The 15,973-nt window shown below is 41.5% G+C and overlaps 1 protein-coding gene across 1 annotated transcript; it reads left to right on the plus strand.

The window, feature by feature from the left end:
- The first annotated feature begins 6,833 nt into the window (after nt 1–6,833).
- NSMCE4A (NSE4 homolog A, SMC5-SMC6 complex component) lies at nt 6,834–15,941 on the plus strand. Its single transcript, XM_066323475.1, has 11 exons — nt 6,834–7,253; nt 8,410–8,490; nt 9,035–9,165; nt 10,114–10,256; nt 10,590–10,689; nt 12,465–12,555; nt 13,017–13,111; nt 13,895–13,943; nt 14,597–14,688; nt 15,226–15,318; nt 15,822–15,941. The coding sequence occupies exons 1-10, from the start codon at nt 7,058–7,060 to the stop codon at nt 15,307–15,309; spliced, it is 1,062 nt and encodes a 353-aa protein (XP_066179572.1). The 5' UTR covers nt 6,834–7,057; the 3' UTR covers nt 15,310–15,318; nt 15,822–15,941.
- Nucleotides 15,942–15,973: the final 32 nt, after the last annotated feature.

The following is a 15,973-nucleotide window of genomic DNA, read 5'->3' on the forward strand; positions in this document are numbered from 1 at the left end:
TTTATTTATGCACAGACCCATTAAAGTCCTACAAAAGTCCCCGCAGCACACTACTGTTTACACATGAAGCAAACAAATATAAATATCTGAATCCATTTGCAGGGACTCAGAGCTGGCTGAAGCTTGGGTTTGCCCAAGAATAAAGAGAACTGGCTGGATCTTTTGCTTGCTGAGAAACCAGAGAAGTAAATGAGTCTGTCAAGTCCTAACTAGCATTTAATGACAAATTTAATTTGGCAAGAATATATAGTTCAGTATTTTGTCAAGCTTGCTGAGGCTTGTATATTCTGTATATGGATCTTGACCAACTGCTGTATTTTTGTAGGATCCTGCATTAAAGAGCTTCTAATGAAAACATACAAAACTTAAATCAAACTTTGTTTCACCATGTGATTTTTAGAACACGGTACTTAAAAAGGATTATGTCAAGAAAAAATAAAAACTATAATCTCTGATGGCTCAACTCTTATCCTGGCTGTCAGCAGTGCAGCTCTTCAAACCACTAGTTTCTGCAATTAAATGTGGAATCAATTAACTGCACTTAAGCCATTCATTTAGCATTAAGCCTAGATCACAGAAGGAGGGTAAAATATTACTCTTTTCAAACTTGTTGTGGACTTTATTGTTAAAACCCCAACTTTAATGTAACTTAGATCAGCTTAGATTGGTTTTTTCCCCAGACTAGGTTGCTTCCCACAGATTTTTCAACTGCTTGATGGAAACACTAACTGGATAATTCATGCATTTGCAAAGTGCCTACTGATCTCCTTAGGGCAGGATGTCATTGTTACAGGGCTCTGCTTTAGAGATGGAAAAATGACTGGATGTGATGCGGATACAGAGGGAGATGCAGACGTCAGGTTAATTAAAAGTAAGCCAACAAGGATTAGATAATCTACCCCTAGGCCCATCTGACTTTTCTGGTCAACTACCAGCACTTTTTCCTGTCCAAAATCCTCATAAAATAAGATTTATAGAGTACATGTATTAGCATTGAATTAAACTTTGAATCTATAATGAAAACATTTTGACATGAAGGGATGGATTTTTTTTCCAACTCCTATATGTATATTACAGGTTTTTAATCCATCTTTTTGGGCAGTGTAAAGGGAAAAAAGTCTACTTCTAGGTAGTGAGCAACTTGATCCTGAATAGTTGAATCACGAGGACAAAATTCAAGCTAAAAACACTATATTTTTAAGGCAATATTAGATTTTGTGGGAAATATCCGCTTTATAATACAGATAGAAGCATGCCTGTCATTGTTATCCTGTGCCAGTTGATAAGATTGTTAGTTTTGCCTGAAGATAAACCCATTTTTTCAAACTTGGAAAACAGTTTCCAACACACGATGATAATATAAACCCTGTTGAATAATAAAATCCAGAAATAACTGAAGTGACTAAGGACTTACACATTGACAACAGATTTCAATATCATGTCACCAACGTTAAAAAGCAGTAACAATCAAATTTTTGCTCATCTTATTTTGATTTAGTTGGTTCTCCTAGTGGTAAGACTGGAAGTGACTTCAACTACCTGAAGAACTGTAAGTTTTGGGTCACCAGAGACAATATTATACCTACAACTGCTCAGTGTTGTGTTTTATGGCCTGAAACAATGAAACAAACTTTGCTATGCATCAAAGACAAAACATCGTAGACAGTTCCCACTTAAGATCACCAAACATCTGCATAATCTGTCTAGTGAGCAGCCAGCTCACTTCATCCCTGAAATTCTGCATGAGAAACACATGTTCTTGTTGTTACATGGCAACTTCAAAACAACAAGCACTCCTTACTGACACAAACACTTAGAACTGTTTCTGAAAAAAAAAAAAAAAAAAAAAAAAAAAAAGAGCAAGTGGAAGAGAGCCACATTTAACAACTCCAGCATTTGCAAATAGTTATGACAGTCTGTAATGTTGTAACTTGTTTTTAAAACAGCTATTTTAGGACATGCACATTTAATGATCAGTCTCTTGGTCTTAGATACTGACTAAACAAGACATCATCCTGTAGACACACTATATAGGGTATGGGATTGTAAAACAAGTTATACAAGAGATCATGAAACTATAGAACCTCAAAGAAGACACTTTTTTTTCCTGGTACAGAGAAAATAATTCTTTTACTTGTCAGACATTCCCTTTGCCTTTTTGTAACATCTAAAACATAATTAGTAAACTGTTCTGAGTCTAGACATTTTAAAATGTAAAGAACTCATGAAAAATTACTTACCCAATTTTCCTCTAGCCTAAAAATGAAAATGCACCACTCTGTCTCTGATTTTTATAACCTTCTGCACTCCTTCTCTCCTAGCTGGTGTATGGATCCCCTTTCTCCCTGGATCACATGAAAGTGTTCTATTAATGTGAATTGGCTGATGTTTGAGAACACTATGCTGGAGAGCTATGAAGTGTAAGGAATCTGACCCAGGGAACTGTGGGGCTATGACACATCAGTTCTTCACAGGAATTCTCAGTTGCAGGATGGGAATGACACAGGACAGGTCCTGTACCCTGGGTGCAGCACGTTGGCACTGTCCTTGCTGCTGCTGGGATATGGATTGCTTAAGGCAGGACACAAGTTCCACGTTAAACCAATGAAACTGGAATTTTACCCTCTCTGTTTTTTTACTCCAGGACTGTAACTTCCACATATCAAGCTGTCCCTTTCACCTGAGCTGGCAAGCAAAGGTCGGGAAAATGGATCAATTTAGCACGTGACAAATGTAAATAACAACAGCGCTGCTGAAAGTGACAGCTGCCTCAAGAAAACCACTGCAGGTCAGCAGTGTTCTGCAAGTTTCCTAAGGAATGAATGCCAGGATGAACATTCAAAGCCTAGGAATGCTAGCAGATTACCTGGCAGGATGGAGAGAAGGAAAAAGAAATCTCCTGCCTCTGCTGCATTCTCCATCCCTTTGCTTGCGCTCAGTTTTCTCTTGCCCACAAGGGCAGAAAAGAGGGAAAATTGTCTCTTCCCACATGGGATGAGATGGAGCTTTGAGCCAGTGCTTTGAATGGAGTGGTTGGAGTTTAGAGTGTCACATGTGTGAGCCTTCCAGGGAACCAAGCCATGCCACTTCAGCAGAGACTTCTCTCAACCATAAACCCCCAAAGCACGTGTCACTGCAATAGGAAACCCACACCAATCACTGAAATGGCTTTTAAGTAGAGCATGTTTTCACTTACATGGTACTCTTGGAAAATTCTCCCTTGGAATACACAGTTCCAGAAAGGAAAAAAACAAACCACATTGCTTTCCTAATAGGTTGTGAGTTACAGGCCTTTAAACACAGAAATATAAATATATATATATAAATATTAATATTAATATATCCACATCAACACCAGATATGAAGAAATGATTGCTGGGATAGGATTAAACTTATCACAGAAGTGCTTAGGCTTAAGTCAGTTGTTTGCATGGTATTGGCAAAGTCTAAGAGGTGATAATTTCTAGAGGCTGCTATAAGAAATAGTGAATTTATGAATTTTCTGTTAATATAGAAATTATTAGCATATTATATTTTTTATGTAAAAAATTTGCCATGCAGTTATGCAAAATATGTGTACAGATCTGTAGAACACTAAATGGCTCTCTGCTTTTGCAAAAATCTGACATTGTCCCGCATTTGCTTTTAATTTGTTTGTTCCTCCATTCAAGATGTGCTGGATGGACCACCAAGGCTGCAGCTGTCTGGCTATTCTCCCCTCTGAGGCACTATTGATATATTTCCTACGACTTCTAGCAAAGATTTTATTTTATTTTATTTTATTTTATTTTATTTTATTCTTCTACACTGCTGTTTGATTGTAGGGAAAAAGTGGAAAGTTTTCAGCATTTTGGCCTCCAGCAACATGTTGTTGTTGTAGCAACCTGGTGTCAGTCTTTCACTTAATGAAACCTTTCAAATCCTTAAAAAGAAAGGGTTTCTGGTGCTAGTGAGGGTTTGATCCTACCAGGATTTTTTTCCTTGATATCCCAGCAAATTTGACCCTACTCTTTTTTTATGAGTTCTATTAATGATTGTTCTTTCATATTTCTCTGAAAACACCTTCTTAGACTGGCACAATGTGTATGGTGATGTGATGGGCTGTAACCTAATCCACACTGCTGAGGGAGTATCTTGTGCCAGATTTTCACCTCCCACAGGATTATCAGTAAATACAGAAATAAAAGCTGCTGCAAGAACCAGGTACACTAATTTACACTTCTGCATTACTAAAACAATATTTTATATTAGCTACACTCATTGAAAGAGTTTCCCCTCTTCTCTGTTTTCCTGCAGAGCTGGCAGCTGAATGCCAAATATCTCACATGCTTTATTTCTGATGTTTTTAATTAGCCCAGGCTCCATTTCAGATACCAGGATTAACTTTATATCAGGAACAGCCATCACTGGGAAACAGGTCCTGTGTTGCCATGTTTTTAGACAACTAATTTCTTGCTTTATCTCTTCATCCTGAACAGGAGCATTTATTTCTGTGTATTCAAGGTAAATGCAAAAAGGTTTATGCTTTAAAATCGTAAGGAGCACTCCTGGGCAGTGACTAAAAGTTCTCATTTAAAGACAAATCTTTTTCCATTAATGCCTGGGAAGATCTGCTAGCAAATCAGGGATATTCACATCAGGAGCCCGATTTCCAGAACTGGACAAGTGATTAGACTTGATAGTAAGTGAAACAGTGGTAAATCCACATTTTAAGGGCTCTAGATAAGAGCACTGGCATGCTGGGCAATTCCCAAGCTGAGATGGACTGTGAATCCTTCTTTAATTCACTGCTCAGCACCATAAATATACCACATTATTGCTCTGTATTTGGTGACAATGGAAACTGACTTTTGCTTGCTGAAGTACAGTGTGATCACGGTATATACAAATTGTACAACATTAGGAATTAGAGTTCAGCTGGACATCTGCTGCTAGACGCCAGAAACTCTACCTTCATTTCTGCACCCTGAGAGAAGCAAAAGAGGGAACGGTGAAATCTGCACACAGCGATATCTCCTATTAGATCTCAAATGTCCATTTTAGGATTCCTCTATGTGAGTCTTCTCACCTCCACGAGAATAAGGTTTTGTGTATATACATGGATGAGAACTGAATGAACATCAGACAAAAAATAGTCTCGGTGTGTAAAGACAACTGGAAAATCTTGCAGTCAACTGCACATAGGACATTTTTCTTCACTTACCATTTTCACTGTTGACTAGCAATTGACATAGATACTCAATAATCACTAGGAAAGCAGAGATCTGATTATCTAGACAAGCAGAACTCTCAAAACAAAAATGCAGGGCAATGTCTTGTAATGTTGCAGAATGTTGAGTTCCTATTAAGCATAGAGATGACAGTAAAAAATTCTAACTCACATTTGCTAAGCCTATATTTGCATCTTGAATATTTTTTACCATGTGTTTGTGTACAATGGGCCCCAGTTCTTGTTTGGATCCTCTCTTGAGCCTTTCTGTGTCAGCATCCAAAAGCAAATTACTCATATTGAATTTGCAATGCAAATTTGACAGCACTCTGTAAGTCACACAGAGAATAGAAAATTGTTCAAGAATTCAAATATAATTTATTAATGTTCAACTGAAGCGTTACATATTTTAAACATATATTTTGAAAGATAGCTTGCGCATAGTTACAGGCTGTAGTCCAGCTGAGTCACTGGTTTGGGGAAACTGAAGTAGATCCATGTCTATATACTGAGTCAAGCTGATCTATGAAGACATTTAAGGAAATACTCCCAAAAATACTTTAAAACCCCCCACACAATAATTAGAACAACACAATATTAATCAACAACGAAGGACTAAGTGTTCTGATTTATATTTTGCAGGGACCAGCAGGACCAGGAAAGCGACCTGCTCTCGGCGTTGGTGAGGCCACACCTCAAGCGGTACATTCACTGTGGGATCCTTCAGTATAAAAAGGACATTGAGGTGCTGGGGAGGTTCCAGAGAACTCCCCTGAGGAGTGGCTGAAGGAGCTGGGGGTCTTTAGTCCCAAGAGAAGGATGCTCTTTGATCGCTGCTCACAGCGCTGACCCGGAGCGTGCCGTGAGGTGGGAGCGGTCTCTGCTGGGCCTGCAGAGAGCACCAGAGCAAATGGCTTTAAGCTGAGACAGGGGACATTCAGGTTGAATGTCAGAGTATTTTTTTTTTTTCACTGTTTAGGTACTTAGGCATTAGGAATAGGTTCCCAGGGAGGTGGTGGAGTCACCATCCCTGGATGTGTTCAGGCGGAGCGGGGCGAAGGGCTTTAGGGGTGACAGTGAGAGCACTGGGCGGAGAGTTGGACCGGACGATCTTGAAGGTCGCTTCCAACCCTGATGATTCCATGATTCTAACTAGATGGTCTTTAAAAGTCCCTTCCAACCCGCACCGTTCTAGGCCCTATAATTTATTTCACTTGCCAGAGCACAGATCCCTGCTCAGTGACTAAGGCGGGCCTTTTCGCGGACACCTCCACGCACCGGAGGCGCTGGGACAAGCGCAGCGCGCCTTTCTCTCTCACTTCCCCCCGCTCCTCAGAGATGTCGGCTCCCTGCGCTCCCCTCCTCCCGGCCCGCGGGTCTCCGCGCCCGCAGCGCCCTCCCGAGGCGGCGGCGGAGCCTCGCCCGCAGCGGGGCGGCCTCCAGAGCCCCGCCCGCGCCGGGCTCCGCGCACCGCCGCCGCCGCTCACGGCGCTGGGCCCCGGGCAGCGACCCGCGGATCGGCTCTGAACGCCTTACGAGGAAGGAAGTGAGTGTTAAAGGAACGCTGAGAGAGCGGTAACCACCTCTCAAAGAGGCCCGACGCTGCTCGCTGTGGAACGGACCGCGCAGCCTGCAGAACCGCGGCGGAAAACGGCGCCGATAGGGAAGATCGCGATCGGGGAGTGCAGCGGATCAGCGAGCGGCGGCGGTGCCCGCAGACCGCCCCACGATCCCCAGACTAATTGCGCAGGCTCGGCTCGGTGCGTGCATCCCGGGAAGCTCTCCGCACACGGGCGGCGGGCTCCTCCCGGCCGCGGCCAGCGGGCCCGGCTGACGGGCTGACCCGCCATGTCGCACACCGGCGACGGCGGCGAGTCCTCCCCGGCCTCGCGGGGCCGCCGCTCGCGCCCGCCGCACGCCCGGGAGGACACGGCGGAGGCGGCGGGCGAGAGGCTCCGGCAGCTGAACATCGGCCAGGGCGACGACAGGGAGCACAACAGGATGATCCGGAGCCAGTATCGGGAGCTCATCTCCAGCGTGCAGCGTAAGGAGGCGGCGGGGGAAGCGCCGGGGCTGCGGGTGGAGGGTCCGGGCTGGCGGCCGAGGGGCCTCCGGGGATGGCGGCCGGCCCTGGGCGTGCGGGGAACTGTAGGAACGTTCCTGGCAACTCCTGAGTTCCTCGGGCAGCCGATGCTTTCTTTGGGTTTGTCTTTAGATTGCAATTGGACTCCCAGGAAGCATGGAATCGCAAAATCATGGGTTGGTTGGAAGGGATCTTTACGGGTATTCTCGTTCCAGCCGTGGCAGGGACACCTTCCGCTGTCCCGGGTTGCTCCGAGCCCTGTCCGGCCTGACCGTGGACATTCCAAGGATCGGTCAGCCGCAGCTTCTCTGGGCCTCAGCAACCTTACAGGGAAGAATTTCTTCCTGATTCTTAAACGTGGTCTCCTTCAGTGTGAGGCCATTGCCCCTTGTCCCGTGGAAAGTCCCTGTCCTGCATCCCCTGGGATAGCGAGGTTAGGAGGGATTTAGCTGCACTGACACACATGTGGTGCCTGCATTGGTGCAGGGGAACAGTCGGCTTTAGACCTGGAGATGCAGTGAAATCCTTTAATTTTGCTTTCATAGTATCTGAGCTTTAGTTTGAAACTGCAGGTATAGTTATGTTTCTTGGGCCTTCCAAAAAACGCTGTGTAGCTTTTAGCATCTCTCCCAGACAGGTGTGTGAGTCCTTCTCCTGTGTGCATTTGAGTGAGTTGTGCTGTTTTCCTCACAAAAATGTGGCCAGGGTTGTGTCAGTAGCACTGCCAAGTTCCACAGCATGTGGGATTAGTTTTTTTGTGAATACTTGATAAATTTCTGCAGTTGTTTCACAAGAAGCTACAGTGCAGTTTGTGGGTGATCCAGCTTGTTTATGGAAGTGACCAAGCAGACAGTTTTAGGGGCTGGTTTGTTTCCTTCGTGGAAATTTCACTCATTTCCCCAAGTCGAGCGTGTTTTGCCTATGAGGGAAGTGGTGAGTGATGTCTCCCTTGTGTAGACCTGAGAGCTTTTTGTTCTATTTTCTCTCCTTGGCCCAGTTAAGGAGTAATTGAGCTTTAGTAAGCACCTAGCCTCCAGTCAGCATCAAACAAACACAGTGTTTCTCAGTGCTTCTGCGTTTAAATAATTCAGGATTTCCTCTGTGTCCTTTCCCACAGAAAATCGAGAAGCCATGCTGAATTCCAAAAGCAACAGGCTGACAGAAGCTTTGGAAGAAGCCAATGCACTTTTTGATGGAGGTAAAACAAATTCTGTGGTCTTCAATTGATATGTTTGGCCAAGAGTGAGGTGGTGATGCCTTACAAAACAAAAGAGGGCAAGAGTGAAGTTGAGGTTCGAGTACTTAAACAGAATTTTTATATAACTTAAAATAGCTATGTTAAGTTGAAGATTGGTTGAGTAAGTTGATGTGAGAAAAAAAATATCATTGCAGTTTATTTGCTCTTAGAAATAACTCCTTGTTTTTTTTGATTCACTGGAACAATGTATATCAGTAATACACACAAAAATATCAGTGTAGAGGAGTTCATTTTGCTTGGAAAGGTAGAAAGCATGTCAATAAAAAATGCATTTGTTCAAGATCATGTGTTACTTTTCCATGGTTTGGGATTTTTTTCCTTTTTAAAAATGCAAATATCATTATAAGGATTATGTAAGTGTGTTAGGGATCATTGCAATAAAAGGATTTCCAAAACACTAAAGCTAAATAGTCCCTATGCTGACTCTGCTAATAATACTTGTGACAATTTCATATTAATCACCATCAAATCTTTTCTGTGACAGTTTGCCGTGCACGAGAGGCTGCACTGGATGCCCAGTTTCTAGTTTTAGCATCCAATATAGGAAAGGAGAAGGCAAATGAGTTACACTCAGAGATGTCAGCATTTGACTCAACAGCATTTGCAGAAGACTTGGTAAGTTCCAGGCTCTGAATTTGCCGTTTCTGCTGGAGGTTTGCCCTGTTTGTTACAGAACCATAAAGCCTCAGCTTGTCAGGCTGTACATGGCAGTTCTGGTGGAATTTAATGCTCTTCCTATGAATTTCTGTGATAAACTTTCTGGTTACTATTGTTACTTGTCTTAAACTACATATTAGCACTTGCAGTAGGGGAAAATCTGATTTAAAATGCCGACACCTCCCCCATTATTGCACTGCTGCTGCTTCATCACAGTTCAGTCAGTTTGTGCTTTAAGGTCTTGTGCTCTTTTCTCAGTCACTGTTCTGTTGTTTCTCAGCTAAGTAGTTTCTTTATCCTGTCCACTGGTTTCTGTATCTTTGGATAGAGTTCTTGAGGTTCTGTGTCACTGACATGAAATGGGACTTTGGGACACTTGAATGCTTTCAGACTGGACAGTTTGTCTCTTTGTGCTGTGACTGGGGGGAAGAGTCAGATCAGAACAGCTTTTAAGCAGGCTGTTGGCTTTTTTGCTCCTTGAAAATGCTCCCTTTATGTTACAGCAGATCAACAAGGAATCTTGAGTGTTTGCTCAAGTCCATAAAAAACATCAGTTTGAATTTTTTCCTGGGTTAGTGTGGACTGGTGGATGCAGGGATAGGCCAGAGAAGTTCTAGGATATTTCAGGGACTGGGCTTCCTTTGAGTGTGTGGTGTTCAAAAACTATGAGACATCTGAGCTCTAAAGTGCAATATAAGTAATGTTCTGCTACTTCGTACATCACTGAAAATGTGCTGGAATCCAAGCAGTTTTGTTTCCCTCTGGCTTTCATTGGTTGCTGAACACAAGGGTGAATTTGAGTGTTTATCAGGGAAGTCAAAGTTCTTAGGCAAACACCACAATACAGTGTTTCACCATTTATTTACCTCTAAGTGAATTTTTATTGCAGCTTTTTTTTTTTTGTAGCTGACCTTCATGGGTATAAATCGCACTGAAGAAACTGATGACTCTGAGGATGATTCAGGTGGTTTTTTACCTAGAGATGCCTGGAAGAGAATGGGAGAAGAAGCACTCAAGTACTTCAAAAGAGCACCTGTTTTTCACTACATGTAAGTTTCTTCAAGGAAATAATGTGTACTGCAGCTCAAAGTAATTGAGCTCAAGCTCGAGGCCTTAACTGATTCTTGTCTTTGATGCCTTGGCTTGAATTGAGTTTAATCTCAATTGTCAGCAGAGTGTTGACAAGGGATGAGGCTGTCAACATACTGAACAACTTTTGGGGCTGGTTCTTTGCAGACATCTCTAAATGTGGTGAAACTTTATCTTTAGGTATCAGTCATCACTTTGCACTTTCTTGAGGACATCCAGTGCTCAGTATAAATATTCCTAAGCATACAGTGTAATCCACATTTGCATGTATGTGTTCTTTGTGTTTTGGTTAGGCTGGGGTCTTTCAAGTCTGAGCCTCCTGTACCAAAGCAACGGATTGAGAGGCAGAAGAAAGCCAGCAGAGGAAAAGCAGAACAGGCAATGCCTGCTCAGGTTTGTAAAGTGTTATATTTATTAACCATTTGTACTGGCATGGTTACTACAAATGACAATGAATGTGTAGTATTTGTGACATCCCACCTGTAAGGGGAGGGGAGCATCCAAGATCCACAGATGCTTGTGCTGTGCTGTGCTTATCTCCAGGAGCCAGAACAAGGATGTTTTTGACTGCAATATTTCACTGAGTAGGAGGAAATAGGATTTACAGACCAATTTCATGTTCAGAAGTAGGGTTTACAAACTGATTTTTCAAGTGAGGAGCTTACTTGCTCTGTTGCCTGTTGCTTTGAAAGGAAACAAAAAAGAAACTTCTTTACATTAGCGTGGTTTCCATTTTTCTATAAAGTGTTTAACAGGGTGTGGCATTTGCACTGAAATGTGGTTAATGGCAGCCAGCTAATTAGCTCACATAACCACTGTTTTTTTGTGCTGTTTCCTTATTCTTTGTGTCCTTCACTGGCAGAAAAGCAACAGTCTGGGAATACTGATTTACAGCTGAAATTGCAGATACAATCCGTGTTGTTACAGGGAAGCTGAGGCTGTGATAATGTTAGAGTATAGGGGCAAATGGTTGATTGTTGACTTTTAAAAGGCAGCCTACTCAATCCAGATAGTGATAGAAAAGATTTGTTACAGTTTGTACTGGGAAGAAGAGGAGCTGGAGAGTTTGTGGGTTCCAAATGATCATCTTCATTAAACTCATACATTGTGGCACTGTGTAACCCAACTCCTCAGAGCTACTGAAAAGTAAGTGTACACCTGCACACGGGCTCAAAACATACAAACATACAAACCATGGCCTTTCAGATTGATACTGCAAGATGAGAATTAAAACTCTCTACAACTTCCTGAAGGGTTGTTATAGACAGCTGGAGGTCAGTCTCTTTCTCCAGGCAGCAACTGACAGAACAAGTGGACAGAGTCTCAGGCTGCGTCAAGGGAAATATAAGTTGGATATTAGGAATAAGTTTTCATGGAAAGAGTGGTTAAATACTGGAATAGTCTGCCTGGGGAGGTGGTGGAGTCACCATCCATGGACCTGTTTAAAAAAGACTGGATGTGGCACTCAGTGCTATGATCTAGTTGAGGTGTTAGGGCTGGGTTGGACTTGATGATCTTGAAAGTCTCTTCCAACCTCCACATTCTGTGATTCTGTGAAAACCTAAAACTCTTCTCAGTTGCCTCATGTTTGCATTAAGTATGTTTGTTATGTTGCATGCAAGGAGAAGAAAATCGACTTTTACATTAAACATTCAAAAGAGGCCTGTTGGGGTCAAAGAGAGCCTCCGGCTAAGGTCATGGGCAGAAATCCCTGGTCAGGGTGAGAGAAATCTCACCCACAAGGCCTCAAGGCAGCTCCCAGTGTAGATTAGACTGGAAAATTCTCTGTTCCCCTTGTTACCATTGGTTACTTTATGCTGTAATAATTTGCATATTCCTAATCCTCTCTCCCCAGTAGTTTCTGTGCCCTCAGACTCCGCCCTGTTGTGCCATATAGAAGTTACTGTAACCCCCTGCCCTCACCCTTTTTGGTGCACCCCATCCTGAGTTCAGTTAGATGTTGTTTTAATCCTTAATAAAGTGGCTCGTTTTCTGATCACCAGATCATGTCTCTCATTTATATCTCCACCAAAAGGACTTTGGCACCCGAAATCCCGTGGTGACACCCGGCCTTCCTGTCGGGGCCTGGGCTCTCACAGAGGCTCTTTGCATATTCTGGTAATTCAACAACAGTTATTTGAGGTGAATCCCTGTTTCTTTTTCCCTAGTTAAAAAAAATGGAGGAGTCTCATCAAGAAGCTACAGAAAAAGAAGTAGAGAGGATCTTGAGAATACTGCAGACTCATTTTGAGAACGATCGTAAGTATGATTAAATTGAGCATTAACTGGAGAAAATGTATATTCTGTGTCCTGTACAGCTGGGAGTGGTAAAACTACAGAGACAAAATGAGCTGAAGTCAGCAAATAGAAATCTTTGTTGAAGCACATGTAGCAACTACGTATTTTTTATGAACACTAATCAGCTGATGTTTAAAGTAAATGTAAATCCTTTCTCCCAATTAAAGCTTGTCATTTGTAGATGGCAGTCAAGTAGTCAAATATATGGATCTTTGTGGGGGAAAAGGTGGAAGAAAATAATACATTTTATAGAACGTAGGGGGTTTGCAGGCAACTGGGAATTCAGCATTGCAACTAAATTGACAAACATCCCTTTAGCTTTTGAAAGGTGTACTGGCTCTCTTGAGTTTGTGTTTACATCTGTTAGCTCTCCGTATCCCACCTGTTTGTTTATTTTAACAAAGCCATTTTTGCATCCCCAGCTAATACACCCATTTCCTTCTTTGATTTTGTCATTGATCCGAACTCGTTTGCACGCACTGTGGAAAACATGTTTCATGTGTCCTTCCTTATCAGGGTAAGGCGTGACATCTTTTTAAAATATCACTTTAGATACCAGAATTAGAAATATTATCCTGTTTTTTTTGTCTGGCTTTGATACTGAAGAATTAGGATTTAAATGTGAGGAATACTAATTTATTTTCTATAAACAGACTGTGGTATTTTGGTAATTGAATGAAAAAAGAAACAGAGTTGACTGACTTCCTTTTTTTGTACTGCAGTTTACCAACAAAACAGTAATGATATTTTTGCAGTCAATATGTTTATCAGAAAGGATCCTGGCTCACATTTTAGATGTAGAAAAATTCTCATAGAGTATAGAACAGTAACTGAAGCTGTAGAAAACTAGGTTAGTTTACACATAGGAAGGTGTTATATTCTTTTGGAATCCATGGATTTGTACTTCAAAACTATGCTTAGTTTGTCTAATAAATAAAATTAATTCTGGAAAAGACAAAAACTGCCAAGGGTATTTTGACTAATTCAGGTTTTCTGTTGTATAGAAATGTTATTATGAAGGGTTAGCTCAAAGAATATTTAGAGAATAATAACGATTTTAATTGTTAGTTAAGCAAAATTGTATAATCCAACAGTTACATATTGTGCTATATGGGGCTACCTTCTTTATGCATAAGTGCTGTATTAAACTGGTTTTTTCCTAATACGATATGCCAGTGAAGATTCTTTATCAATATATGTACCTGTTCATGATTATGTAATAAGTAAAATATGAAATTTCAGTGCATTATCCTAACTGGAGAACTCCTAACTTATGAACCTTTAAATCTCACCATTTTAGGATGGTCTTGCAAGAATAAAGCTGGATGAAGATGACTTGCCAATAATAGGTAAAATCTAGCTTTAAATACTCTAATTGGTTTTTGTAATAACGTTACATGCTACACATTCACAAAGTTTTTGGTATATTTTTAACCATATTTTTAAGGGATATGCAGTGAATGTAATTGAAGGCAGGACGAGATTTATGAGAAGCTGAAAGGATTGAGTCTTTTGTCAATGTATGGAAAAAGACCATTATGCTGATTTGTATAAATTAATTCTATTACTAGAAATCAAAGGTTATTACCTTTCAGGTTATATTTTTGGTAATAAGTACATGAACATTGTTACACTTGGCTGGAGAAGGGTATTTTTGGGTGTGAGAACTTTCTTGTCTCAGAGTTGGGAACTGCTGCAGCTTCGAAACAGTTGGAAGGGAAACGCCATTCTTCATATGAGGTTGGCTTTCATTCCCACTGGATATCAGTGAGATTAGGACTTTGGTGGGATTTCGTAAGGAATTAAATACTTAGGTCCTTCTATAAAAAGTTAGTTTCTAGATTTTTGAGATGTGAGACTAAGGAAGTATCTCCAGCAGTCCATGGTACAGGCTGCTGATAGAGACTAACTGGGTGTGATTTTTGTGGAGCTTTTGTGTTCCTGGTGGAAACTGACTTTACTTTTACAAGTGTAAATGCTGAAAATGCTGTGTTTTGATCAGAGCCCACAAAACCCAGCGGGGCAGGGGAGGAGGACTGCAGGGCTGGAGCACGGAACCAGGTCATCATAAGGCTGGACCAGAGAGAATGGAAGGTACCGCCGAGAGCACTTCATACTTTGGAGCAGCTCTTTTTTATTGAAGCCTCTGAGAGCTGTGCTCTTACCTGCTCTGTGTACACTGTTCTGTGTACAGCAACACTGCATTTGACCTTATGGATGCCAGAACAGTCACATACCTAAGGGATGTTTGTAGCTGCAAGAAAACGGAGAACTGGGGTAGTGATTCCATCTTTGATTCCTGAAGTGCTTTTAAGCTGTGCACTGACTTGTCCTTACTGTTTTACACAAAGCTTGGGTAAATATGGAATCTGTTTCTTCCCTTCTCTCCAAGACTTGTCTCTGAAGGAGAAGGTCTCCATGCAATTTCCTCACTGTAATAGATCTTAGACAAAAAGCAGTTTTGAGCACACATACAGCTCTTCTCTTTTGTCCCTCACTCAGAATGTGCAGGAGAAATGTAGTAATTTGAAACAGTGCCTTAGTATCAGAAACTTGTTTGCTTGCCTGGTGGTAATTAAAGTGAAATAGTTCAGCTCTGCTGACTGACACGTTGCTGTCATCTCTAACCAGGACATCATAGAAACATTTGAGATCACAGAAGCCATGATTCCCCCTCTTTCCCAGAGCACTGAGGAGGAAACGGAGACAGAGTAAACTATTCAAGTAAGTTCTTGGAACAAATCCAGCTCAGTAAATTTTTTATGCACCTGGAATAACTTCAGGGAAACTATGGGTGACTTCCAAATGCAGAGGAGCTGTAAGCAGGGTGACACTAACATCTGGAATTGCTGTGTTCTTGTCCTCTTCATGAAACAATATGTAATCTAGCCTTGTATGCAATGATTAACTGGGGAAAAAAAACTTTATTTTTGAGTTTGATGGTCAATTAAGTGATGAGTTATTTTTTGCAACGTTCTACTCAGAGTGCAGTGTTGGAAAGAATCACAGCTTAGTTTTTCTGATTTGTTTTTTAACTTCCTGACAGCTGATGTAGTTACTAAAGTAATCTGAAGGACTTAGGGGGAACCAGGCTGTTTCCCTTCTGCTTCCATAAAATTCTTCCAGTAATAGGACTGAAGTCCTCACTTGTCACAGTTGTTTGGTCAGTTCCAGATCTTAATGCATATTGTCTTACTGTCTTCTCTTTTTTTTTTCTTTCCCCTTAGGTGCCTTTAAGAAAATACCTCAAAACAGTTGTTTTATACATCTGTATTATTAAATGCTGTATAAGTTTATATGTATATGTTGTTAAAAAAATTAAATTTATTTTTTCTGGAACATCTCAATGCTTTATGTGATCTGCTTTGTTTACAACCAT

Source organism: Sylvia atricapilla, chromosome 8 (assembly GCF_009819655.1).
Source record: "Sylvia atricapilla isolate bSylAtr1 chromosome 8, bSylAtr1.pri, whole genome shotgun sequence".
NCBI lineage: Eukaryota > Metazoa > Chordata > Aves > Passeriformes > Sylviidae > Sylvia > Sylvia atricapilla.